This window comes from Podarcis erhardii, assembly GCF_964252035.2.
Source record: "Podarcis erhardii genome assembly, chromosome: 7".
NCBI lineage: Eukaryota > Metazoa > Chordata > Lepidosauria > Squamata > Lacertidae > Podarcis > Podarcis erhardii.
This window is the reverse complement of record NC_138511.1, coordinates 18,309,404-18,335,234: the sequence shown is the minus strand read 5'-3', so window position 1 is coordinate 18,335,234 and position 25,831 is coordinate 18,309,404. Positions and strand designations below refer to the sequence as shown.

Genomic DNA, 25,831 nt, shown 5'->3' with positions numbered 1-25,831 from the left:
TTGTTTTTTTTAAAAAACTTAAACTTTTAATGGTTCCGTTTTTTAACAGACTTGCTCCATTGGATTTTAAAGTTGTGGGTGTTTTTAACACTTCGAATTGTTAATTTGTGTCTTGTTTGGATTTTGCTATTGATTTTATATTTGTAAACTGCTTAGAAGCCATTTTTGGCGAGTAAGCAGTATATAAAATAATTAATAGCAACTTAATGTTGGTTGCATCTGGTGCTTTGTGATATGGGGGTGGGAGCAATGAGATGAAGCAAGGGTGTCTTGCTGCTGGAAGATGTGGCTGGAAATTTGATAACATATACCAGCTGCTTGTTTTATTTGATGCTGAGGCAGAGGCAGTTTGATTTGCAGCGCCTTTTCTTCTAGGACCAGCAACAAGCACGGCAGTCTCAGCTGGCACAGGATGAGAGGGTGTCGCGCTCTTACCTGGCCCTGGCGACAGAAACAGTCGATATGTTCCACATCCTCACCAAACAAGTTCAGAAGCCTTTCCTCAGACCTGTGAGTATAAACTTGGGGTTTGTGATGAGGCGCTTTAAATTATGAAATAGGTGGCAACTTGATTTGCAGGTTTTACTTACATGACTGGCTCTGCGGTTCTTCAAAGTTCTTCAAAGTCGGTGTTATTGTAGATGCAGCCATAAGCCTCACCTGTGATTTAAAAGTTCTCATCATTGAGACTCTCAGCAACTGCAGGTTATGGATAGGGCCATTGAAACGAATGGGCATGACTTAGGCCCATGAGTTTCAGTTGGCTACAACTCCAGAGGTCTAGTTCACCTAAACCAGGCATCCTCAAACTTGGCCCTCCAGCTGTTTTGGGACTACAGCTCCAATCACCCCTAGCTAACAGGACCAGTGGTCAGGGATGATGGGAGCTGTAGTCCCAAAACAGCTGGAGGGCTGAGTTTGGGGATGTCTGACCTAAACTATCTGGGCTCCTTTTCTTCCTCTCTACCAGCACACAGAGGAAGTAAACCTCGATCCCTGGCTCAATGTTGCCACCAAACCAGGAATCATGGTTTGTTTTACTTCAGGCAAGCCACAATAATAAACCAAGGCTTGTTCTTCACAGTTTCTTGGAGCAAAAGAAACCAACATGAGGGGTTTTGTACTACAATTCCTATCATCCTGGCTACTGGTCATACCAAGTGGGGCTGATGGGAGTTGTAGTCCAAAAGTTCTGGAGGGCACCACATTGGCTACCCTTGAGTTAGTGGCCTCTCGGGTGTCCACATGGTGCTAGAAGCCTTTGCCATCAAGCCAGGGACAGCCTGAAAAGTACTAGGTAGGTGCCTGCAAGGGGGCAAGCAGCCATGGGGACAGGAGTGACCACCTGGCGTACAATCCAAAAGTGCCTCTTGTACAAAGAGCAGTTGTTGAGTAGATGAGATGTGGATCCAGATTCCTAACTGCTGAAGGCAGTTGGCAACCTTCTGCCATGCTACAAGGGTGTGACCAAGAAAAACAGAATCCAGGAAGCAGGCTTGGTTCCCATTGGGACAAAGTAAACAGGTTTTGATGTAGAAAATGGTGGGGATGGACAAAGCTGCATTGGGGAAATTAACACAGTTGCAGAACATGGGACAAACCTGTTGGATCAGGCCATTGGCCCATCTAGTCCAGCATCCTGTTCTCACAGTGGCCAACAAAATGCCTGTGGATGCGTTATTATTATTAAGCATTCGGCATTTATGGGGATTCAAGAATTCCTCTCCAGTGATAATACTTTCTGCTGTGGCATTTCCAGGAGCTTGGGCCGCGATTGGCTGCAATGCTGAACTTCAACCTTCAGCAGCTGTGTGGCCCCAAGTGCCGCGACCTGAAAGTCGAGAACCCCGAGAAGTATGGCTTTGAACCAAAGAAGCTTTTGGACCAACTGACGGACATCTACCTGCAGCTAGATTGCGCTCGCTTTGCAAAAGCAATAGCTGATGACCAGGTGAGTGGGGGAGTCCAGGAAAGAAAGGTGTTCAGAAGGTTAGGGAAGAAATGGGTATTTAGGGATAGGGAAGCTGTGGCCCTCCAGATGTTCTTGGATGACAACTCCCATCATCCCTGACCATTAACTAGCTGGAGCTGATGGGAACTGGACTCTCAACAAAAGCTGAAAGGGCCACAGGTTCCCCAGGGCTTGCGTAGTTCCCTTTGCCATCTCCATAGCAGTTGGATATTGGCCCATTTTTTTTTGTTTTTTCCAGTTTGGGATGGCCGTTGCTTAACCTCTCATGTGTGCATGCATATTTGAGTAAGGATACATGAATACATTGGCAAAGATTTTTAGGCGTTTCCCTAATAGGCTTGCCTTTTGGGGAAAACTTTGGTAATTTAAACAGCTGTATAGCATATTCAAAGGGCGAGAATCCTGGGCAAAAAGGTGAATGCTCTGCTAGTCTTCAGTTATTTTGTGACAGTTGGATTCCACCCCCACCCCCCAAAAAAATGTGATTTGAAGAAAATTACTCCATTCTGAAGTTGAGCATTTGCTGAATTCTTCTTTCAATTTGTAAAATTCCATGCAATTTATGAAGCCCAGAAGAGTGTGCTGGGCACTGTGCCATATAGGCATAGAGTTTCCCCCCCTGCTGGGTTGGTGTCGAGGAAGGAGTGGGCACATCGTGTGTTGATCACTGCACTGCAGATAAATCTGTATCAGATGTCTGAAGCAGCTTGATGTGGTGGAGCTGATTTGAAAGAAAGTCCTCGAGAAAGAACAAACCGATGTTGCTAAGTCATGCCGCCACAGGTTGACTTCTTTAATGCTCTGCTTGTTCAGAGCAAGCTGTGCAACCCTGTCTGAGGGCACCTACCTGATGGGGAAAGTCTGATTTCCATCCCTAGTAACTGAAGTGTGTGTGTGTGTGTGTGTACGTACGATTTCTTGCTCCAGAACTTGAGTTTCCTTGCACGTGGTTTTGTTGCTTGATATTTTGGCTACAACAGTCTCTCAGCTGCTTTCCCCTCCCCACTCCCGCTGGCTGATTTGATATTTATCTGGCAACCATACTGCCTTGGAATCGGAGCGCTGCCCATCCTGCAGTGATACTGCATCGCACTGGCAAGCTCCCAGCAGGTGCCGGCTCTTGCTTGCTGTGACTCCTTACTGCAGGCTTTTTGGAGTTGACATGGCGAGGAGGGAGGGAGAAGACTTTCTGATTACATGCCAGCAGAGTCTGCCACTTGATTGCTGCCCATGGAAGTGCACACAACCTATCTATTGCAGGAGCAGATAGCCTTTCTCACGCTTTGGACCGTGTGTTAATTTTAGGAATGTCGGGATTGCCATCTGTGTGAGACCAAACAGTCTGTTTAGCTGCACATCCCGTCTCCCCACATTGTGTAAACAGGTGCCTCAAGAAAGCTTCACAGCAGAGATTTCCATTTCCATTAATTACCTGGTATCTAGTACTAAAAGTATGTTGAGAGAGGGGCGGATGGAGAGGAGAACAGACAGCGTTGTGTGTGCTGTGATTCTGCTGAAGTGCAAAGCAAGCAAAGAACTTGTTTCTGAGTATGGAATGCAGATTCCTCAGGATCTCAACTTTCATTTAAAAAGAGATACCACATTTCTAGTCCTTATCCCTGTGAATATATATTTGAAAGAGTAGGTGGTGGCTGAATTTAAAAATTCCCATGGGTTGAAGGAAGCGGCTTCAGTGCACCATAATACCCTAAACCAGAATGAACAGCCCGGAAGTGGTTTTATTCCATTTTGCATAGGTTCCCCGTGTCACTAACGCTCAGCTGGGAGGTGGTGAAAAGCTGTAGGGAAAGGACTTAACTCTTGGCTATTTCTCTCTGACTTGCTGTGCCCTGTTCCTGCAGCAGTGCTTTAAACACAGAACAGCCAACTGCTTAGAAACATAGATGAGCTGCCTTATACTGAACCAGACCATTGGTTCTTTAAGTTCAGTATTGGCTCCCTTGACTCCTGGGGCCTTCTGCATACAAGCAGATGATCCTTCCCCTAAAACAGAAGTAAGGTCTTCAAGCTGCTGTATACAGAGTCAGCCCATTTGGTCCATCTAGCTCAGCCTTGCATCTACACAGACTGGCAACAGCTCTCTAAGGTTTCCAGCTAAGGGCCTATATGAGGGTACTGGGGATTGAGCCTGGGACCTTCTGCTTGCTCAGCAAGCGCTCTGCCGCTGAGCTTATGGCTTTGTCAGGTCTTGGTAGCGCATGCGATCATTGTGGTGCTTTCTGTCTTTGCAGAGGTCCTACAGCAAGGAGCTATTTGAGGAGGTCATTTCAAAGATGAGGAAAGCTGGAATCAAGTCGACAATAGCAATAGAAAAATTCAAGCTGCTAGCCGAAAAGGTGGAAGAAATCGTTGCCAAGAATGCCCGAGCTGAAATTGACTACAGTGACGCTCCTGACGAGTTTAGAGGCAAGTAGATTTTTGTGGAGATACTGCAGCTTCACCCAGGAATCATCAGTGGGGCTAAAATCGAAAGAGGGGCTAACATTTTAGGATTGTTTCCAATGCTACTTCTACTTAGAGTAGACCCATTGAAGGTAGTGGCCACGACTAACTTTGGTTAATTTCAGTGAGTCTCCTCTGAATGTGACTTAATTGGATGCAACCCTTAAGAAATAAATAAATTTTATACTGAACTAGTGCAGAAGAGCACACCGGTTTAGCTTTTTCCAGATGCCTTTTTCTTTTTCTTCCTTTTTAGGAAATTGTATAGATGCACTCAAGGTGCACCAATGAGACCTCTGTCAGTGTGAGGTTGTTCTTAAGAAAAACACCTCTCTAGCCTTCAGTTCTCTAGGAATATTTGCAAGTGAGTCTGAAGTTTAAAGTTTTGATGATCTTGAAACCTTTCCTTCCAGATCCACTCATGGATACATTGATGAGTGACCCTGTCAGGTTGCCATCTGGGACCATCATGGATAGATCTATCATCCTCCGGCACCTTTTGAATTCCTCCACAGATCCATTCAATCGGCAAACACTAACGGAAAACATGCTGGAACCAGGTAGAGAAACTTGTGTTGTGACCTAAGCAAAATAGAGTAAGGGAGCTGATAGCTGGTGATTTTTTTTGAGATTAATACTCAAATTAATACAATTAATAAGCAAAAAAACAAAAAAAAACCCCACAACCTTCTCTTGGACATTGGCCTATAGTAGAGCAATCTGACACCCCAAAATCTTTTATCAAGATGTTCACTTATATTTATTTATATTCTAAGCTTTCAACAATAAAACTCCAGAGTTACAAGAACAAAACCATCACACACAAAATGGCCCCAAATGGAACAAATTCAGCAGAAGGTTGTCTGCTTTTTAAGCAGGGAGGGATCCCTCTGCGAAATTCTGCAATCTCTACAGATGGAAGCTCTGATAGCTGAAAGATACTGTCCATGGCAACCATGAAATTGTAGTCTGGCAACATCTGAGGGATCACCCTTGCTCTATGCTTCTGCTGTTGTCTTGAGGGACTGAATTTCCTCATTCCTCATCTGCTGATATGTCACCTGCATAAGAATGTTGCTTGGGCCATATAGTGCATTATGGCCAACTCAGCTTGTCATGGCTGGCAGTCATTGATGCACCTCTGCTCTTCCATTAATGTGCCCAGCTCTCCCTTAAAGTCTGCACTGGCTTCCTATCTGATACCGGGCCAGATTCACGTTTCTTGTGCTACTGTATAAAGTCCACAGATTACTTAGGCCCAGGGTACTTTAAGGACCTTCTTGCCCTATACAAGTCAATCACTGAGTTCATCTTTGGGGGAGAGCACTATTTGTGGTCCTCCATGGACCAAAAGCACAACTCGCACCAACAAGAAATCATGGAAATCTGGAAATTAATCCAGAATGCGGCAGCTAGACTGGTGACTGGGAGTGGCTGCTGGGACCACATAACACCGGTTCTGAGAGATCTGCATTGGCTCCCAGTACGTTTCCAAGCACAATTCAAAGTGTTGGTGCTGACCTTTAAAGCCCTAAATGGCCTCGGTCCTGTATACCTGAAGGAGCGTCTCCACCCCCATTGTTCAGCCTGGACACTGAGATCCAGCGCCGAGGGCCTTCTGGCGGTTCCCTCATTGCGAGAAGCCAAGATACAGGGAACCAGACAGAGGGCCTTCTCGGTAATGGCGCCCACCCTGTGGAACACCCTCCCTTCAGATGTGAAGGAAATAAGTAGCTATCCTATCTTTAAAAGACATCTGAAGGCAGCCCTGTTCAGGGAAGCTTTTAACATTTAATGCTGTATTGTTTTTAATACTTGATTGGGAGCTGCCCAGAGTGGCTGGGGAAACTCAGCCAGATGGGTGGGGTATAAATAATAAATTATTATTATTATTATTATTATTATTATTATTATTATTATTATTATTATTATATGTCTTCAGTGTTGAGGAGCTGTTTTTGTGGAACTCGCTCCCACTAGAAGTCAGACAGGCACTGTCCCGTTTCATTTTAGGAGGACTTTGCACATGAATGCTTCTCTGATGTTTTAAAATGTTTGTGATGTTCGTTGCTCCGTGTGCTCTGAGTGGACACGAGAAGCTGCCTTATACTGTGCCACACCATCAAGCTCAGCATTGTTTCTGCACTGACTGGCAGTGGCTTTCCAGTTTTTCGGGCAGGGAATATTCCCAGCCCAACCTGGAGATTAGACACAGGACCTCCTGCACACAAAGCAGATGCTCAACCACTGAGCTTTGTTACGGTGAGGTATTTTGTGTTTAACTTTCCTTCCCCCTCTTTACTCCCCCTACTCAGTGCCAGAGCTCAAAGAGCAAATCCAAGCCTGGATGAGAGACAAACAGAACACTGACCATTGAGGACCCTCCTCCTGCCTGGCAGCACACATGCCAAGGTCAACTGTGAAGAGCAGGACGAAGGGGATTGAGGCGTGGGGGAATGTGCTGATTCTTTTGGAAGTGGAAGCTGGCTGGGCTGGAGCTCACACAGTGCCTGTTGCTGCTGCTGCTGCTGCTGCTGCTGCTGCTCCTCCTGCTGCAAAACGACATACAAGCATGTGGATGAAGAGAAGGAACAACAAAAATTTTAAAAAGCAGCTTAATTCTTGTACATATATTTAAGTGATCAAACACGCCGGTCGATAACGTTGTGGGGGATAAGTTTAGGAAGCTGGCTCTTGTTATGAGGCAAAAATCCTCTGACATCTCATAATTGGGGTTTATACAGCTTGAATTCCTTTTTTTAAAATTAAAAAAACAAACCTGGAAGACATGTGGATCAGGGAAGCAAAACCCTCAACATGTTGTGTTGTTTTTGTTTTAAAAATATTGCCAGGTCTCCGTTAATTTGATTGTGGTTGAAACCTTGAACATTTTGCTGCTAAAGTGACCCCCATCACACATACACACTTTCTTTTCTTCCCTGTTAACTTTTCCTACACTACCCTCTCCGTTTTTTTTTCTGTAATGTGAAGCAAATGTTCCCTGTATATTAAAAAAAAAAAAATCCTTCTCTAGCCCCAAGAGAACATAATCTTGAAAAGATAAGTGTGCCTGCAACAAGTGTTAATCTTGGGGAGGGAATCATATTTTTCTATTACACATATTCATTTATTTTTATTTGGTCAGCCATACATGAGAAGAGTAATCCACAATGGCAGATTTCCTTTTCTCTCCCCCGCTGCCCCTGCCTTTTTCTTTTCTTTTCTTTTTGCACATTGGATTTTTGTCTTTTGGGAGACGCTTAAACGCTTTAGGGTTTTTTTTTTTGTTTTTAAAGCCAGAGATCTAATAAGCTAAATGATGATGATTCTGAGTCTTTTAAGAGTTTGTTTCCCAAGCGGGGCAGATCATTTTAAGTCTCAGCACCTACCAGTGAAGGCAGGAATATCCATTTTTATGTTGCGTACCAGTTTTGTATCCATGGCTTGGCCTTACCAAAGCAAAAAAAAAGAAAAAAAGGGTGCAGAAAAAAATGTAGACTTGCTTTTTTTTTTTAAGAAAAACACAGAAACTATATAAAAAAGACGAAACATTTTTGTATGACTGCCCCCTGCTTAAAGATACTTGAATTTCCTTTTTAAAAAGGATTTGAAACCACAGTGTTTAAAAAAAAAAGCCTGAAAAGAAATGTTTTCTTTTTCTTTCTTTTTCTTTTTGCTGACAGTGTCCTCTGTTCAGTTCCTGATTCTTGAACTACAATAAATGGTGATACACATTCACAATAACCCTTCAGTGTGTATGTCTCCTTTACATATGTTATATGCATGCTGCAGGTGGGTGGTTGTGTGGGCTGCTGAATCAGAGTTGGAAATGTGCAGGTTGGACTTTAGTACAGTCTTACCTTGGAAGTCGAATGGAATCCGTCCCAGAAGTCCATTCGACATCCAAAACGTTCGGAAACCAAGGTGCGGCTTCTGATTGGCTGCAGGAAGCTCCTGTAGCCAATTGGAAGCCGCGGAAGCACCGTAGGACATTCACCTTCCAAAAATAGTTCACAAACCGGAACAGTTGCTTCTGGGTTTGCGGCGTTCAGGAGCCAAAACGTTCGAGAACTAAGCTGTCCGAAAACCAAGGTACGACTATGTAATATTTCTTATTTATTTCTTACTTGCCCTTCACTCTAAGGTCCCAGGGTGGATTCTGACACTAAAACACAGTATTTCAAACAGCTTATTATTTACAGTCATAAAATTAGGTGGGTCCTAAAAAACAGGCCACTCACATTTCAAAAGCCAGGGTAAAGAAGGTGTGTGTTCAGCATTTTCTGGAAGCTGTGTAATGATGGTGCCAGACACACTTCTGTGTGGATACAGCCCTGTTTTGATTTGCAAATCAAATCAAATCAAGATTTGCAAATCAAATCAAATCAAGATTTGCAAATCAAATCAAGATTTGCAAATCAAATCAAATCAAGATATACTACCTTCCATAGTATATCACTTTCAAATTTTAAAAAATGAAGCAGTTTGTAAGTTCTTCTAATAATAAACCTGTGACTTGAGGTCTGACATCGTCTGCTCCCTATTTATAAATTGAAAAATCAAATACCACACTTACTTAAAATTATTCCCCTCATTAGCCATTCTGCTGGTATTGGTTTATTTTAAAAAAATCATTACCTGTTTATTCACCACTAATAGGCCCAAAGCAGGATACAATGTCAATGGGACACAGGTTGTGCTGTGGTCTAAACCACTGAACCTCTTGGGCTTGCAGTTTGAATCAAAAGGTCAGCAGTTTGAATCCGCACAACGGAGTGAGCTCTTGTTGCTCTGTCCCAGCTTCTAGCAGTTTGAAAGCATGCCAGTGCAAGTAGATAAATAGCTACCATTGCAGCGGGAAGGTAAACACTGTTTCTGTGCACTCTGGCTTCTGTCACGGTGTCCCATTGCACCAGAAGTGGTTTAGTCCTACTGGCAACATGACCCAAAAAGCTGTCTGTGGACAAATGTTGGCTCCCTCGGCCTGAAAGCGAGATGAGTGCTGCAACCTCATAGTTGTCTTTGACTGGACTTAACTGTCCAGGGGTCCTTTACCTTTACAATGTCAAAGCACAATGGAATACATTAAATAGATTAGATTGATAAAACACATCAGCCTAAACAGAATAAGCATATCCCTTTCATATTGAAGTGAACGACCTATGTTCCATTCTAACTTAATGGGTTCAGGGCAAGCAAGCAGCCGGTGTAAATAACTCTACAGTGGTGCCCCGCAAGATGAATGCCTCGCAAGACGAAAAACCCGCTAGACGAAAGGGTTTTCTGTTTTTCGAGGCGCTTCGCAAGACGAATTTCCCTATGGGCTTGCTTCGCAAGACGAAAACGTCTTGCGAGTCTTTTCCCTTTCCCCCCCTTTTTCTAAGCCGCTAAGCCACTAATAGGCGCTAAGCCACTAATAGGGATGCTTCGCAAGACAAACTCGCGGAACAGATTATTTTCGTCTTGCGAGGCACCACTGTACACAAAACAAACATTTTAAAATCAGAAATGCATGATGCACATCCAACATGAAATGTTGCCACAATGAGGAAAATCCTAAGAGATGGGATTTCTTAGTTACTGAACCTGTGCTCTGGAATTTGCTTGCCCCTCTCTTAGGATCCCATCTCTTAGGATGGAGAGATGTGTTTGGGTGTAAAAATATGTGGCTTCTACATGGATTGAATGCAGCTTACTGAACAGAGGTAAGAGTCCTGTCACCTGCTGCTGAACCCACTTTTGATTCTGGCCACAGTCACCACTGGTATGTGGCTCCTAGAAGCTTCTCCACAAGTGAATGTGGCCCTCAAGCTTTTAAAGAAGGTTCCCCACCCTGATCTTGAGAGCCCAACTTTGTTTTGAAATCTCAGCAACTCTGCAAGAAATACGTTTTTGAAACCCCAATCTCCCCCAACCACTTAAAAGGCAAATTAATCACAGCTGTCCCAAGCTAAGCTGAGTGTTTAGCAAAAAGGATCTGTTCCCTGGATAGAGTTCTGGGATGGACAGCAGCCACAAATCAATTGGCAGGCTAAAATAGAAACCAAGACGCCATACATTTTTAAAGGGGCGCAGCCATATCTTTAGATTATACAGCAGTTCCTGAACAAAGCCTGCTTTAATATTCATATGAAGAAAAGAGTTATGAGCATGGCAGAGAGTAAAATGCCAGCTTGCTGGATCTGAGGAACAGTCCTTGAAGTGGGCATAAACCCCCTTCTCTTCTGCAGGGGCAAGTGCTTACAAAATATGGGTAACAAGTTTCTTCAATCATTGGAAACTCCTGGTGCGTCACATGTATTATGTCAAATATTTTAATGTATTTCTCAAACAGGACTCACCAATGGGCCTTGACCCACTTTCAGAGGAAATAACAATAAAAACAATACAATAACCCCACCCATCTGGCTGGGTTGCCAGTGTTGGGACAAAGTTAGAAAGTGATTAAAGGGTCATTATTACCATTACCAATTGAATGAAATTGTTATTATCATTCATAATAAACAAACGTGACAGAAAGAAAGGGGTAAGAGGGAAGGTGTCATAGGAAGAGGGATGAACTGGGAGTGGGTGGAGATAAGGTACAAGTTGAGATAAGAAATTGCAGAAGATAGGTATATATATTTTAGGAGTCCTGTGGGGTGGGTGGTGAGGGGAAAATAAAAAGTCTCCATTTAGAGCCTCTACATCAGCATACTTGCCTAAACTCGGGAGGCTTATACTGACCTTAAAGAAAGCTGAGCTGTGGAGCTACTTGCCACAATGAAAATGCCATGGTGAAGGAATTTCCAGATATAGGTTAGATACCGCTAGAAAGCAATGTCAGTAATGGCCAGCTGATTATGGCCAACTCTGCTTCCATCTACCACCATTTCTGTCCTCTCAACTGGGCCCTGGGGTTAGAAAGTCTGATAACCCCTAGTCTAACACTCTTAATCCCAATAATTTAGAGGCAGGCAGAAACACCAGAAAAACTAATAGGAGGAAAAAAGATACAAAACACTAGGTACTAAAGAAATGAAATTACTGTATCCTTGCTTAACCCTCAGCTATCAAATGCTAGATGTTGTTGAGTGGGGTTGATCTCTCTCTTGGTTACATACTTTTATTTACCCCCTTCCAGCTACTATATAGTTATAACACCTGACATGTCATGTTCCATGAGATAAAGAAAGCTGCCTCCAGGATACATCTGATTGTTAGTGGGACAAGGATTTCAAGATGAGACTAATTGCAAGAGGCAGGAGGGCAGCTAAGATGAACTAGCAAGCAGTCTACTCTCTCCCATGACCCCACATGCCTCAAAAAGCATGTGATTTGCTACAGAGATGAAACAAACAGGGCCCACAGGAGTACTAAATCAAACCAGATGGCCCCCTAGTTGCTTACCAAGGCTGCATACACACCATATATTTAAGGCACATCACTCTCTCCCAAATACTGTAATTCTGGGAACTGTGGCTGCCCCTTAAACTACAGTTCCCATGTTTATGATTATTATTTAGCAGGCAGCCATGTGTTTTAAATTTACAGTGCGTATGTAGCCCTAGAGGCAAGAAGCATGTAGCAGAAACAGGGTTGTCTCCAGTGTTAATCCTAAGGGCCCATCCATACTTGCAAAGAAGTCCTGCACCTGGAAAGTATTGGTGCAAGGGGGGGGGGGAATAGGTATAAAACAATAATTCCTTAGATGTCAGGATCCAGGTTTGGAGCAAGTATTCCTTGGTGACAGAACCCCAGCAGATATTTAAAATCACAAAATATGCAGCAAAGTGCAGGTGGCGCTGTGGGTTAAACCACAGAGCCTAGGACTTGCTGATCAGAAGGTTGGCGGTTCGAATCCCCATGACGGGGTGAGCTCCTGTTGCTCGGTCCCTGCTCCTGCCAACCTAGCAGTTCGAAAGCACGTCAAAGTGTAAGTAGATAAATAGGTACCGCTCCGGCGGGAAGGTAAACGGTACCATTTAAATTGTTTGGCAGGCATCAGATCCACTTGGGCGGATCTTATCAGGATCCAATGTTTAAACCTGGCACCCAATGCAAACTTCACTTGGAAAGGAACAACAAATGGGATCAAGCATAGGCAAAACAGGCCAAATTAAGCCTGATTAGGTCCACGGGCCAGAAGTTCTTAACTAATCCTCATCTTAACCTAGGACATTCAGCATGCAATGGTTGTTTCCTTCCATAATCACCTGAGTGATCACCTAACTTCAACCATTTATTTAAATTTTCTGCATAGTGGTGATGGGGAGAGGGTTTACTTCCTTTCCATTACTCACATCCCCAGCACTTTATGGAGGATGATTAATACCATGAGTGGTGCTACGTGTGGGCATAGCCAGAGAGGGGCAGGGGGTGCAGCTCCCGCCCCCCCCATCAAGTAAATAATAATTAAAAAAATTAACTAACTGACCAGTTGTGTCACAGATAGCTCAGTTCTGCTCTCAACAAAAATCCTGCCCCCCCCCCCCAAATCCTGGCTATGCCCATGTTGTTATGAGGGGGGAAATGGAGGGCACAGAAAGTGCTAAGTATATGTTAATGACAGTTCAGCAATGGGGTGGTGAGCAACCTCCTTGTTTTGGGGAGCCACTTCCCCCTTTTGGCACTGCCTTATGTAGATCACTCCACTAGCCACAGCCATGCCCTCTCCATGCTCTTCCCTTCCTAATTTACATTTTGTTATCAGCCCCTTTATAATATTTATTGCATCCTCATCATTTGCTTTTGCTTATCTGAAAGCCAGTTGGGCCAGTCACTCTCAGCCTAACCAACCTTACAGAGTTGTCCTGAGGATGAAACGGGTGTGATCATCCTGAGCCAACAAAAATGTGTGGTAAACATTTTTTTAAAGTCCTAATTTAATCTTCCCCCCTCTATTTGACTCAGTTATTGGAATTTTAAATCCTCCCTTAATAATAATAATAATAATAATAATTTTTTTATTTATATCCCGCCCTCCCCAGCCGAAGCCGGACTCAGGGCGGCTAACAACAATAAAATAATGCAACATTCCTTACAACTTCCTTCCAGTTAAAAGCTGTAAGTTTTTTTAAATAGGTATGCTTGAAGGGGCATTAGAGGAAAGAAGGAAGATACTTATTTTTTAGACCTCTTGCAACCTGTGCTTTAGGTTTTTCTTCCCAATCTTCGCCTCCCAAGGTTGCTTCACACATTTACACAGTAGAAAACTTGGGATTGGTTCCAAGTGTACTAGTGAGAGCAGGAGCCACGGGAAACTCGGGTGTACTGTACAGCCCCTCTCTATGATAGCAAACAGGGTTCCTGCATTCACACATTCATTTTTACACGTGTGTGTGTGGAGGGGTAACTTGTGAACTGGTAGTGCTCCTTCCGCCCTTCCTCTGAGCCCCTCTCAGCCTTTATCTTCCTAAAACGTCTGAATCCCTTTGATAAAACTCGGCTTCCCCAGTAGATTCGTGACTTAAAGCTCTCCCTTCTTTGTCTCTCTCAATAAAAAGCACAATCTTCCACCGAATTTCCCCTCCACTGAGGTAAAAAAAAATAAAAAAGGACAAGCATCTACTGGATGAGTGAACTCCATCGCCTCCCTTTTTATAGCTCCCTGCGGAAGGTTCCGTCATCGGCTTACTTTCTTCCCCCGCAAGAGGGAGCACCCGCGTATTCCTACGCAGCCACCGAAAGGACTCCTGAGGAGCATTCTTAGGCCAGAGCTCTGAGAGCTATAGAGAAATAATTCCTTTTTCGAACTCTAATTGGCTGCCTCCGCCGCTGCCGTCCCACCTTCGCGATGCCTTTCCTTAATTGGATTGGCCGAGAGGCACTCCGAGATTGGCAGGTGAATCCTTTCCACAGACCCCTCCCACCTCGGCTTGAGGACCGACAGCTCAAGCCGCCTATCGGCTTCCGCATTCGCCCGGCGAGCCGACATCTCCCCGCGTCTGATTGGAGGTCGTCGAGCGGGTACGGGGGCGGAGCCTTTCCCTCTGGGTGGAGAGAATCGATTCCAGCCCCTTCTCTTGCCAGTGTAGCCGCGACGCTCCTGTCAGGCGGTTCGATCCCTCTTGTTATCCTCGTCCTCTCCCCGCCCCGCCGCTCCTTTCTGTGATGCCGCTCTTCCCCGGCCTGGGGGCTCCGTGATGGGGCTGGGCGGCCTCTGTCCCGCTGGCTTCGTCGCCGCTCGTTGTCCCCCGCCAGGCTGCTGATTTGACGGCGGCGCCGGTGTCGCCTCCGCCCTTGACTGCACTGAGGTAAAAGGGGTGGGGGGTGACGGGCGGTTGTTGGTCACGTGAGAGGGTGGGGGGAAGGGAGGGAAAAGAGCTGGTGGGGGGAGGGGCTCATCCTTGAAGCCTCCCTCCCCCCCTTTCCTGTTCATCCATATGGTCTCCATCCCGGCTTCCCCCTCCCCACCCCGCCCTGTCCCTAAATTCTCCATTGGGGCTGTGGCTCCGCGGTCGGAGCATCTGCCTCAAAAAGGGCCAAAGCCGTTGGCAGCAGCTCCAGGTAGGGCTGGCCTGTCTTTGAACACTCACCCCGGGAGAGTTGCTGCCGGTCGGAGCGGGCAATACTGAGCTGTTGGGCCAAATGGCCTGACTCAGAAGTATAAAGCAGCTTCCTATGTGGGCGGCCACTCCACCCCCCAAAAAAAGCCACCCAGGAAGGGATAATGTAGGTGGATCTGCATGTGCGGGAAGGGGATTGCCATTTCTTTCTCTCCCCCCCCAATTATCCTCTGTCTCCCCCCCCCTTCTCCTTGCCCTGTCTTTCCTCCAACTGTTTTCAGCCCCTCCCCCACAATTGAGGGGATCAGGTGGATGGAGGGATGGGGTACACAAAGGTGGATATGGTTGATCTCTGGGTTGGTCAGGTGATGACACCCCACTCCTTCCATATTAATCTATATAGGGGGGGGTTCTCCCCGGCAAACATATGACCCCAAGTGACATCCAAGAGGATGGTGGCCATAGTGTGATTAGTATTAGTAGTGAAATGATAATAGTTGTTAATAATAATTAATGATCATGGTTTTCATACTGCCACTTGCAAACATCAGAGGCATAATAAAATATAATCAGCTCAATATAAGATGTAGTAATAACAAATTAATATTAAGTATAATCATGTATTTGGCTTTTAAACCATATTTTTCCTGCCCCCTGCCCGAATGTTAGGGTCTGGAATACATACATACATGTGTTACAAATGACCTTCCATTTATGCCTCTTTTTTGTAGGTGTTAGCTCCACTGATGGCTTACACGCCAGTAAGTGTAAGAGGAGGCCGTTCTTTAACCTTTAAATTCAAAATACCTGTGCTCCAAAGATATTGTTGGATCCTAGCTGGCTGAGGCATTTAGGGGGTGGGAATCTCTATGGGATGTGTCATTGGGAGAATGGGGGCAGAGGTGTGTGTATGATAATAGCACATAATTTATGCATGTAGCTGTGTATATATACAAGGTATGGATTAAGTATGCCTAAGTGTATCACTGACTCACAAGATTGTGTGCTGAACTGCAGAATACAGACATAGCTAGAAACTAAAAACCTCTTTAAATTCCTAGCAGTTAGAAGACTGTGATTTTCTAGCCCTGCTATATCTGTGCAGCTAAACAAATAAACATGTCTCTTGTATACTGTATATTTATTGTAATCAGCAATTTCCTTGCATTCTCCTTCCTCTCCTTTGAACAGACTAGGAACAACCCCGTCATCCTATTGACTTCTTTTCCTTTGCCAGTTCCAGTTTTTCTCCCCCCTCCCCCCAGTCAATTCCAAATGGAGATTCCTTACAGTCCCCCTTCTTATTACTAATTCCAAGTTCCTCCTAGAGGCATTTTTATATTGGGACCATACATAGTTTGAGATCTCTTGATTGCCTGGTCTCTAAATATTCAGAGAGAATGCCTCTCAATCTAGCCAAATTTGAATCATCTTTCTTTTTTCTTTATTTATCTCCCTCTCTCCAGTCCCCCCCCCCCGCTTCCCTAGTGACATCTAATTTAAGATCCCAACAACATAGTTGCTGTGATGGTGGTAGTCAGTGACACTCCTCAAAATAAAGCATTTATACTTCATAGCTCCCTAGCTCCATCACAGATATATTTTGTGAATCTCTGCAAATCTCAGTAAATACTTCCCTCAATAAAGAAATCCCTTTGAATCTCAGCCCCCCATCTCCATCAGTTCTGCTTCCAGTTTCCCCACTGTGAACCCTCTCCTGAGTGGGACCCGTAGCCTCATATTTATTTTAAGAGAGCAGTTTTCAATGTTTGCATCCTTTTTCGCTGAAGCTCTGTTGCAGCTTCATCTTTTAAGCAGGGCGGGGTTTGAAGCAGAATTCTCCTTCATTCTATATTAATTTCTGTCTCTTCCCCAACCCCAATTCCCTACAGCAGTGACTTGTTTGGGAAATGCAGGAACCTCTGTGTTTGTCTTTTCCCTACCTCTCTCCCCAGCTTTTCCTCTTCTCTGCCATAAACAGCTGCCGTTTTGTTTTGATGCGTTTCCCCACCCCCCCTTTCCTCTATATCCAGCACAGCACAATTACGGGGCAGCCATATTGGGATGATGATCCGACAGTCCTCTAGGAGCTTAATCAGGGATGGGGCAGAAGGTCAAAAAATACTCTTTTGGAATCAATGGCTTTAGTGCAAATGCTCACCGGGTTTCATGGAGTTGTCTGTTAATTGTCATGGCCTGCTTGCATCTTCATAGTTGTGTCTGTGCCTGCTCAAGTTGAATTTTCGAGGGTGGGGTTGTAGGACTCTGTGAGTTGCCTTTTTATATTGTACATCTCTCTCTGTGTATTATATTATGTAATATTTCTTACTGTGAAATTTGATGTTTCTCTGTATGGAGCAAAGATTTTAAAGCTTTTGCCCTAGTCCTTCCACCCTCCTTTTCCTTTTGTCTCCATCTTACTGGCTGCACACAGTGACTGCTGTGAATTTTTATTTATTATAAAGTGCTAAGTGGATATTCAACTCTATAGAAATAGATGATGACGATGGAAGGTATTTAAGTGTCTCTGTCATACAGCTTCCATAGCTGTAGCAGTATGAAGGAAAAAATGTGGTTTTGTGACTGATGCCTAACTTGATAGCATTCAGATGCTTGGTACTGCTGCTTTCATTTAAATTTAAAACAGTTACCAGTCTGTATTAAGATGATAGACACCAGGCCTCTGCCTGTCTCTTTCCCTGTTAGAGAACGTAAAATTTTACACATACTCTCTATGAGTATTCACACATACTCTCTCCAGGGATGCTTCTAAGTTAACTTTGCATACATTAATCTCTGACCTGGTTTCAGTTGTCATCTTAGTCATGGTGAGATTTTTGTCGAAGGTGGTCAGATTTTAATTCAAAAGGTAACATGCATTGCCCTTAATAGTTTTAAAGGCCAGCTTTGGCTTCCCATTAATTTATCCGTCTGGTTTGTGGAACTTTTATATGGTTGTGTGTACTGTGTGCTAAGGAAACATAGAAAACACATGAAGCCAATCAAAAATATTTGCTTGGGTTTGTTTTAGATAATATTCCTGGAATTAATTCCACCCAATGATTTGGTATTTGTCTGGCAGGGACTAGGATGGAAGATGCAAGAGAAAAAGTGGAGGGCATGAAGATAGAGGTGTGGTACCCAACAGGCCCGAGTAGCTTTTTTGAGATGTTTAGTCCTCCAGTAGAAGTGATGGCTAATTGTTTTGCTGAACTAGCTGTAAAGTTTTTGCCAACTCTGCTAGAAAAAGCTTTTGGACTCTTGCATTCCTGGCCAGCCAGGGGCCCTTGGGATTTTTGAAAGGTCGTTACATATAATCATTACATATAATAGTAGTGAATCCCTAAGAAGCCCTAAGATATGAGTCCTGAACCTACTACTGGTCACTGAGTGACCCTTAGTTCTAGTTTTATATGAGAGGGAGGACAAAAACTTCTCTCCACTGGGACCATACATGAAACGGATGAAGAACCTCTCACCCTCTAAATGTTGGACTCCCAATTTGTATCAGCCCCAGCCAGCATGACCAGTGGTCAAGGCTGTTGGGAGTTGGAGTTCCAACAAACTGTGGAAGGCACCACATTTTTCATCCTTAGACTAGTATCTATCATGACAAATGGCCAGTCTGTCATTTGTGTTTTTTTAAGTTTTAGCCTCTGCTGGTCTCTCATGTTCAGAATGGAATGTCACTGTCAGTTTCTGAGATGGGAAGTATATACTTCATAATGTATTCTTCTCCTCCCCCATCAAAAAAAGAAAAAAAGAGAAAAAGTTACATGCACTGGGAAGCAGACACAAAGTGGTTTCACCCTATTGTGTGGGGTAGGGAGCATGGCGCACCCTTTGTGATTCAGTTTATAAACTGGAACATAGGAAGCCACTTTACACCAGTCAGTCTATTTGTAAATCTATCCTAGTATTGGCTACATTGGCTGGTAGATGTGTCTCAGGTAGAAGATCTTTCCTGTCACCTCCTCTTGACATCCTTTTAACTGGTTATCCCAGAGATTGCATCTGGGACCTTTTCACACAAAGCAGGTGCTCAACCTCTGAACTGTAGTTTGCCAGTTGTCAGATGACTTTGATAGCTGCTTCCTTAGGCAAACAACTTTAACACCTTTTACAAGGTGTTGTGAGGCTGGAGGCTGTGCCTTACTTTTGTGAAACCTTTTTAGTTCCATATATTACTTAAACACAGATGAAAGCACCCAAGCTTCATTATTGCACCTTTTCAAATTGCAGTTTGCAACAAATTGCAGCAAATTCAGTTTTTTGCTGAAAATGCTCCTAACAACTGGGATGTAGGAAATAATAATAATAATAATAATAATAATAATAATAATATACCACCATTTGAGGATCATAGGGGTTCACAACATAAAAATACAAAACAAGAACACAAAATACATAATGAAACCAAAAGAAACCAATAGAAACCAATAACCCCCCCTCCCAGAAACACATTTAAAAGACCATGGAATGTTAATCAGTCAAATGGCTGGTAATAAAGAAATGATTTTGCCTGGTTATGTAATGAAGGTAGAAGGCGAGCCCCCCTGGGGAGAGCATTCCACAAATGGGGAGCCACCGCAGAAAAGGCCCATTCTTATGTTGCCACCCTCTGGACCTCTTGTGTAGGAGGCAGATGAAGAAAGGGCCTCAGTTGATGGTCGCAGTGTCTGACTTGGTTTATATGAGAATAGGTGGTCCTTGAGGTATTGCGATCCTGAGCTGTTTAAGGCTTTATAGGTCAAAAGCAACACTTTGAATTGGGCCCAGAAACTAATTGGCAGCCAGTGCAGTCAGGTCAAGATCAGTGTAATATGCTGAAATCGTCTTGCCCTGGTGAGCAACCTGGCTACCGGATTCTGCACCAGCTGAAGTTTCTGAATCATCTTCAGAGGCAGCCCTGCATATAAATGTGTTGCAGTAATGTAACTTAGATGTTACCAGAGCATAGATGACAGATGTTAGGCTATCCCTGTCCAGATATTAGCAAAGCTGGGCCACCAGCCGAAGCTGATGGAAGGCACCCTGTGCCACTGAGGCCGCCTGAGCCTCAAGCGACAACAAAGGATCCAGAAGTACCCCCAAGCCGTGTACCTGCTCCTTCAGAGGGAGTGTAACCTCATCAGGAGCAGGCAACCTATCATTCATCTGGTCTAGGGTACTGCCCACTGGATTCAGCTTCAGTTTGTTGGCTCGCATCCAGTTCATGACCGAGGCCAGACAATGGTAATGCCACACCTGCAGATGTAAAGGAGAAGTAGATTATAGCTTGCCTTCCCATCCTGCAGCTGTCAACTTTTCTTTCTTTGGTGCCTAAAATTGTTTTCTGAGAGACAATGTGGAGTTGTGTCTCTCAGGACAGGCCTAAATAGTCAGAATTACTGTTTTTTGTTTGGTGGCTTTTAGTCTAGTTCCTTTAAAAATCTTTTTCCCCTTCTAACAAGACTCTGGAACACTCTGTTCAGCAGCATATTCCGTTTTTCAGTGGTTTCGTCATCTGCACAGGCATTAAAGCAGCACTTCAGATGGCAGTGTGTGAGCTTACTAAAAAAGGCTTGTTCAGAAGAATGGTGTATTGAAATGTTGTTTCCCAGCATGCTTATTTAGTCAGGCTACACATTTTGTATATTGAAGTCAGAGAGAGAGGATTAAATTGGCAAGTGTGCCCCCAATCTCACTTTTGACCTCTCAATAAATGGGCCCGTCTCTTTAAAAACAAATACACCCAGCAAACACAAAACACTGACTGTTTTGCATCTTTGCATGTTCTCTGTTCTGAGATTTTGCATTCTAAAGTGATGGTGCTGTTCAAGAGAGAAGGAACACAATACCTGAATCGTGATGGAGTAAAGCAGAAAAAAAGTCAGTGAAGCAAAAGACCCTATTTCTTTCTAACACATTTAAAGTCTGCTACAAATGTGCATAAGAGCAAAAGAAGAGTCTGGTGGATCAGGCCAGTGGCCAGTGTTAGAAATTAGCCAGGCACCAGGCACATTTTGTGACTGGGGCAGGTCCAATTGTGACTATGTGGAGATCTCTGGATGCCAGGTTGGCGACTGACATCTCCATCTGGTTGGTCCTTCTAACTTTCTTAAGCAGGTAAGCCAGGCATGGCGAAACTTGGCCCTCCAGCTGTTTTGGGACTACAGTTCCCATCATCCCTGACCACTGGTCCTGTTATCTAGGGATGATGGGAGTTGTAGCCCCAAAACAGCTGGAGGGCCAAGTTTGGCCATGCCTGAGGTAAGCAGAACAGCTTATTTATTGCATTTATATCCCACCTTTTCTTCTGCAAGGAGTATATGGTTCACCCCCTTCTCAGCTAACCTCACAGGTCATAGGGCTGTGGCTGGCCCAAGTGAGCTCCATGACTGAGTGGGGATTTGAACCCTGGCCTCCCAGGTTTTAGTCTGACACTAACCACTACTCCACACTGACTTCCTAGAGTCCTTCTGCTATGAGGCAGCTATATAAGTTAAGTAGGTAAATTAATATGAGGAAAACAAAACAACACTTAGAAAAAAATCTGAATTGTTTTCCTTGAAGCTTGAATTTATGTTATTCTGGATTGTTTTATTTGATGTTTCAATGTGTTGTAAACCATTTTGAGATTTTGCTTTCTTTAAAATATCAATCGGTATAATAATGAAATTATTCTTATTCTTATTATTAACAACAACAAATCCCATTGTAAAAAGCACGCCTAGACATTCTGTGTGGTGACTGCAACCTAGAACCAGGTGCCAGTGGGATGTATGCACACAGGATTCAAGCAAGATTCAAGCATTCTTTCCTCCTGTGATTTCCAACAACTGCTATTCAGAAGCATTAGTGCCTCTAACTTTGGAGGCAGAGCACAGTCATTATGGCTAGTAGCCTTCAATAGTCCTCCTCCATGAATTTGTCTTGTTTGTGTAGTATGAATCCATTGAATTATACCCAAGTTTGAAGAACAGACCAGCTTGGTAACTGTGGTGCACAGTAAACCAGAGGTGTGAGATCCATCACTTTCCAGATGTTGCTGGACTCCAATTCCATAATCCCTGACAATGGTCATTCTGACTGAGGCTGGTGGGAGTTGGAGTCCAACAACATCTGCAGTGAGGAATCTCATAAATGAAGTAGCTTTGAATGAGTAAATGCTGGATTTTCTCATTCTGTTGGAGGCTGTGCTATCCTCTGATTCTTTAGCAAAATTACCAGTGTAACGCAAGCTATTATGGTAGAGATGAGATTTATTATTGGAAAGAGCAGTTTTGGTCATCAGTGTGCAATCCCTGCTCAAGGATGAGGAAGGCTGTATCTTCTTTGTGGTGTAAGGAGCTACAAAAGGACACTTAAGTTGAGGATTCCAAAGTACTTAATGTACCTTCTATGATATTACCAGAAGTTTTTTGTCCATTAATCCAAAGTGCTTTTAGTTCTGTTCCAAGACAGCTGAATTGATGATAATGAAAGACTGTAGAAGGCAAAAGTTGTACAGTACAGTATTGCAGTATTAACATTCATGCATCTCTGCTGTCTTCAACTCTTGGTTTGTAACTTACGGATTTTTGCAGACACACCTACAAGCTAATATGTAACTTTCTTCTCATGCATTTCTTGAATGCATGAGGAATTGTGAGTTAGCTAGCAGCCATTACTCGTTTTATTTGGTGGGTGGGGGAAATGACCTGTCTCCTAAATGTGTAGCTACTGTGAGATACTGTATAATAGTTGTCCAGTTAGCTATACTACTCAAATACCTGACTAATAAGATGACACATCCAGTTCCTTTATTTCACCGTGCAACCTGTCTTCACCATTGTGAAAAGGGGCCATAGTGTGAAAAAATATGGAGGTGCAGTAAGGATTCATTTAATCTTTAAAAGCGAACCTACCTAGTTTGCACTTTCTAAAACAGTATGTGAACTGAAAAGCAGCCATCCTTCAGGATTTGCATTTCTTTGCATTTGCCATGTGTTCTCCAGGCAAGTAGTGTGTACAAGAATGCATAGACTAGGGTAAAGTCTATATGAAAATAACATGTAAAAATGCATTCTGTTAGGAAATGAATTCTCCTTTACAAAAATGTTTATATTAGGCAGATTTGCATGCAAAAATGTCTATTTCAGGATAAATTTGTTTGTTTGTTTCAAATGCACCGTGAACGGTAATCCAGAAATAAACTGAGAACAAACTTTGGTTTGTTTATGATTTACTGCTCATGGTTTGTTTGAAAGAAACAAACCATGATCCAGGTTTGGATGACGTGAAAAGTCATTCTATCGCTTGTTTGAATCACGTGGGTGCTACATGGGAGGGGAGAAGCCACATGATGACTCACGTGTTAAAGGAGAGAAATGTTCACAAGTAAGCTATGGTTTAATACAAACAGTGGCGTATTATTTCTAAGGGAATGCAGCCCTTGACAAGAAAAAGGGCAAATCTCCATGCCCTAAAGCAAATCTCTCTCTGGGAGAATCCTACTTTAGGCGCTTAAAACAAAGTGAACAATATCCTCAACTGCCTCCTGATCACAGTCTTTACTTAAGAGAGTCTAGTACAGTATATCTTTTGTCAATGTAGGCTGACCTGAGGATAGCATCTAAAATGAAGAGCTGCAGAACGTTTTCTCAAAGGAATGGAATGTTTAATTCATAATAATAAGGTTTACCACACTCTACATTCTTTATAACATAGTGCCATTGTGAAACCTGGGTATTGTGGATGTCCAGTTGTAATTCTACAGGTAGGCCGTCTGTGTATAATTTTTGTGTATATTTGTGTATAAGATGTTAGATGTTTTTGAATAGCCTTCAGTTGGATGTCCTTTTGGTGTACCCTGCGTTAAACGAAACTCAAATTATTTATTTTTTCACACAAGGAATAACAACATAGACCAGAAAAGGACAGCCATGTCAGTAAATAGAACAAGTTAATAAAAGGAGAGGGTGCTAAATGATATCTCCAGTCTCCAGTCTCCCACTTAGCTGATTCAGGATTAGTTGTTCTCAAGCCTATCTGCGGAAACACAATAATTTGCCCACAATGTACTCTCTCTCCCAGCTAAACTGCATTTTTCGCTATGGCTATTTGCTCCTGGAACTTGGTGATTTGGGCTATTTGCTTTGTTAGCCAGCAGCTGCGAGGATAGAAATGTTTCAAACAGAAACCTGCTTCCCTCCCTCTTTTCTACAGAATCAAGGAGGGAGGGAGCTGTTTTTAGGGTGACTTCAAAGGCAAAGCCACCTCAGCATGTATTTTAATTTTTATATACTCTGTGAATGGAGGAAATCCCTGGGGTTGTGTAGGTTTCTTTTAAGCTTTCCACATGTACCGATAAAATGAACAAGCAGCACAAAGAACGGCTGTCCTTTTAATCCCTCTGAGTCAGGAGTGATGTCAGTTTGCAGGCTCCATGTTTTCTCCTTAAGGGAGGGGCTGGAAACAATCATTTCCCCTGAAAGCTATTTCTTGACAGTGGCTAGCAAGAAGGAGGGTAACCCTGGATACGCTCGGCCTCCATGAAGCCAAAAAATATGAAATTTGTCTGTATGGGGGTATCTAATGAGCTAAGCTATTATCCTAGCAACCATCAAGATGTCTGGAATGTATTTTCAAATCATTGAATTTCTCTCTCTCTCTCTCAAAAGATAACTCCAGGAGAGAAAAGCTGTGGAAGTCCTTCGCTCATAATTTCTGGAGTACACACAAGAGACCTGCAAAATGTCAGGCGCTTCAGTCAAGGTGGCTGTCCGGGTCAGACCCTTTAATTCCCGAGAAACCAGCAAAGATTCCAAATGCATCATACAAATGCAAGGCAACTCAACCAGTAAGTTTGGTGCAAATCTTCAGATGGAGTGGCTTTTGCTTGATGAGATTCTCAGTAAATTGGTTACTGTCTAGCTTATGTCATTGACAAATGGTTCATTTAAGGAAATCCTTTCTTTCTGTATAAGTCTTGTGATAGTTTTTTTGAAAGGTGTTATAATTTGCTTAAATGCATTTTTGCTTATTAATACTCTTTCTCTTACTGTGGATATGTCAAAAGTAGAAACGTGATTTGGAGACTTCCTTCTCTTTGGCAACATTGCACGATCATTTCTGTATGAGTTTCTCTTTGGATATGGCAGAATGGTTGTCCATTATGCATGTGTGTTTGCTTGAGAGGAAGCTTAAATGCCTTTTGGTCTGTGGCTCCATTTTTGTGGCTTCCAGGAGGAGTGTAACAACAGGGATCACCCAGTTTGCAATTTATGGGGTAATTCTGCTATCAGTAAGACAGGTAACCAAGAGGGAGGGAAAGCTGAAGTATTGCTTAGCAACCAGACAGAGTAGCATGATGTTTGCTGAAGTAGCACATCCCCTGATTCTGAGAGTGTTTTCTGCTGTATGTTAAGTTGAATGACTCCTTGCTATGTACAAGGCCTGAATTGAGAGAGACAAAATCTCTCAAATTATAAGCTGGTTGTAGTCAGTTTCCCAGTAATGTGTTATCAGGAGTACTTTTCTCTCTGAACTCCCATCTGTGTTATTTAAATGAATTTGTTAACAATTCCATGATTAAAGGTGTCCTGGTGTTGTTGTTTTGTGGTCTGGCAGTTTGAACCCCTGGTACTGTACATACCTGTCATCATAGATATAACTGTCTAAATGGTAGTTTTCAAGGAACAGAGTTGTAAAGAAATAAATGAACAAGCTCTGAGGATCAAGCTGTAGCTGCTTCAGTAGGGAAAGGCTTCGTTTGCATCTTTCTATTGAACTGATTTTGCTGGGAATGTTCTGACCTGCAGCCTTTTGGGGAACGTCTCCAGGCAGACAAAAGCAAATTGAAATAGCAGGTGGTCCGACTTAAGTCACTTCGACCCACTTAATAACTGTGGGAAAGTAGCATTAGAGATATCCTGGAGCCTTTGTC

At 43.4% G+C, this 25,831-nt stretch overlaps 2 protein-coding genes and 1 long non-coding RNA gene across 17 annotated transcripts in view; 2 read left to right on the top strand and 1 right to left on the bottom strand.

The window, feature by feature from the left end:
* Window positions 1-7,947, top strand: part of UBE4B (ubiquitination factor E4B) — a 73,548-nt gene extending 65,601 nt beyond the window's left edge. For all 7 annotated transcript variants that reach the window (XM_081870767.1, XM_081870766.1, XM_081870765.1 and 4 more), the window contains 5 exons: window positions 376-510; window positions 1,760-1,951; window positions 4,225-4,399; window positions 4,849-4,995; window positions 6,751-7,947. In XM_081870767.1, coding sequence (XP_081726893.1) covers window positions 376-510; window positions 1,760-1,951; window positions 4,225-4,399; window positions 4,849-4,995; window positions 6,751-6,812 — 711 coding nt within the window. In that variant the 3' untranslated portion in view covers window positions 6,813-7,947. The remainder of the gene's footprint in view (window positions 1-375; window positions 511-1,759; window positions 1,952-4,224; window positions 4,400-4,848; window positions 4,996-6,750) is intronic.
* On the bottom strand, window positions 5,172-6,744 carry LOC309347064. Its single transcript, XR_014158809.1, has 2 exons — window positions 5,667-6,744; window positions 5,172-5,631 (listed from the first exon to the last, which is right to left on the bottom strand). It is a non-coding gene; the product is annotated as an uncharacterized lncRNA (long non-coding RNA).
* Window positions 7,948-14,491: 6,544 nt separating the features above from the next.
* Window positions 14,492-25,831, top strand: part of KIF1B (kinesin family member 1B) — a 136,283-nt gene continuing 124,943 nt past the window's right edge. For 5 of the 9 annotated variants that reach the window (XM_081870711.1, XM_081870708.1, XM_081870710.1 and 2 more), the window contains exons 1-2: window positions 14,504-14,686; window positions 24,582-24,745. In XM_081870711.1, the coding sequence (XP_081726837.1) occupies window positions 24,640-24,745 (106 nt within the window). In that variant the 5' untranslated portion in view covers window positions 14,504-14,686; window positions 24,582-24,639. Of the gene's footprint in view, window positions 14,687-24,581; window positions 24,746-25,831 lie in introns of all 9 variants that reach the window. The other 4 variants (XM_081870713.1, XM_081870712.1, XM_081870714.1 and 1 more) reach the window with 2 other exon arrangements.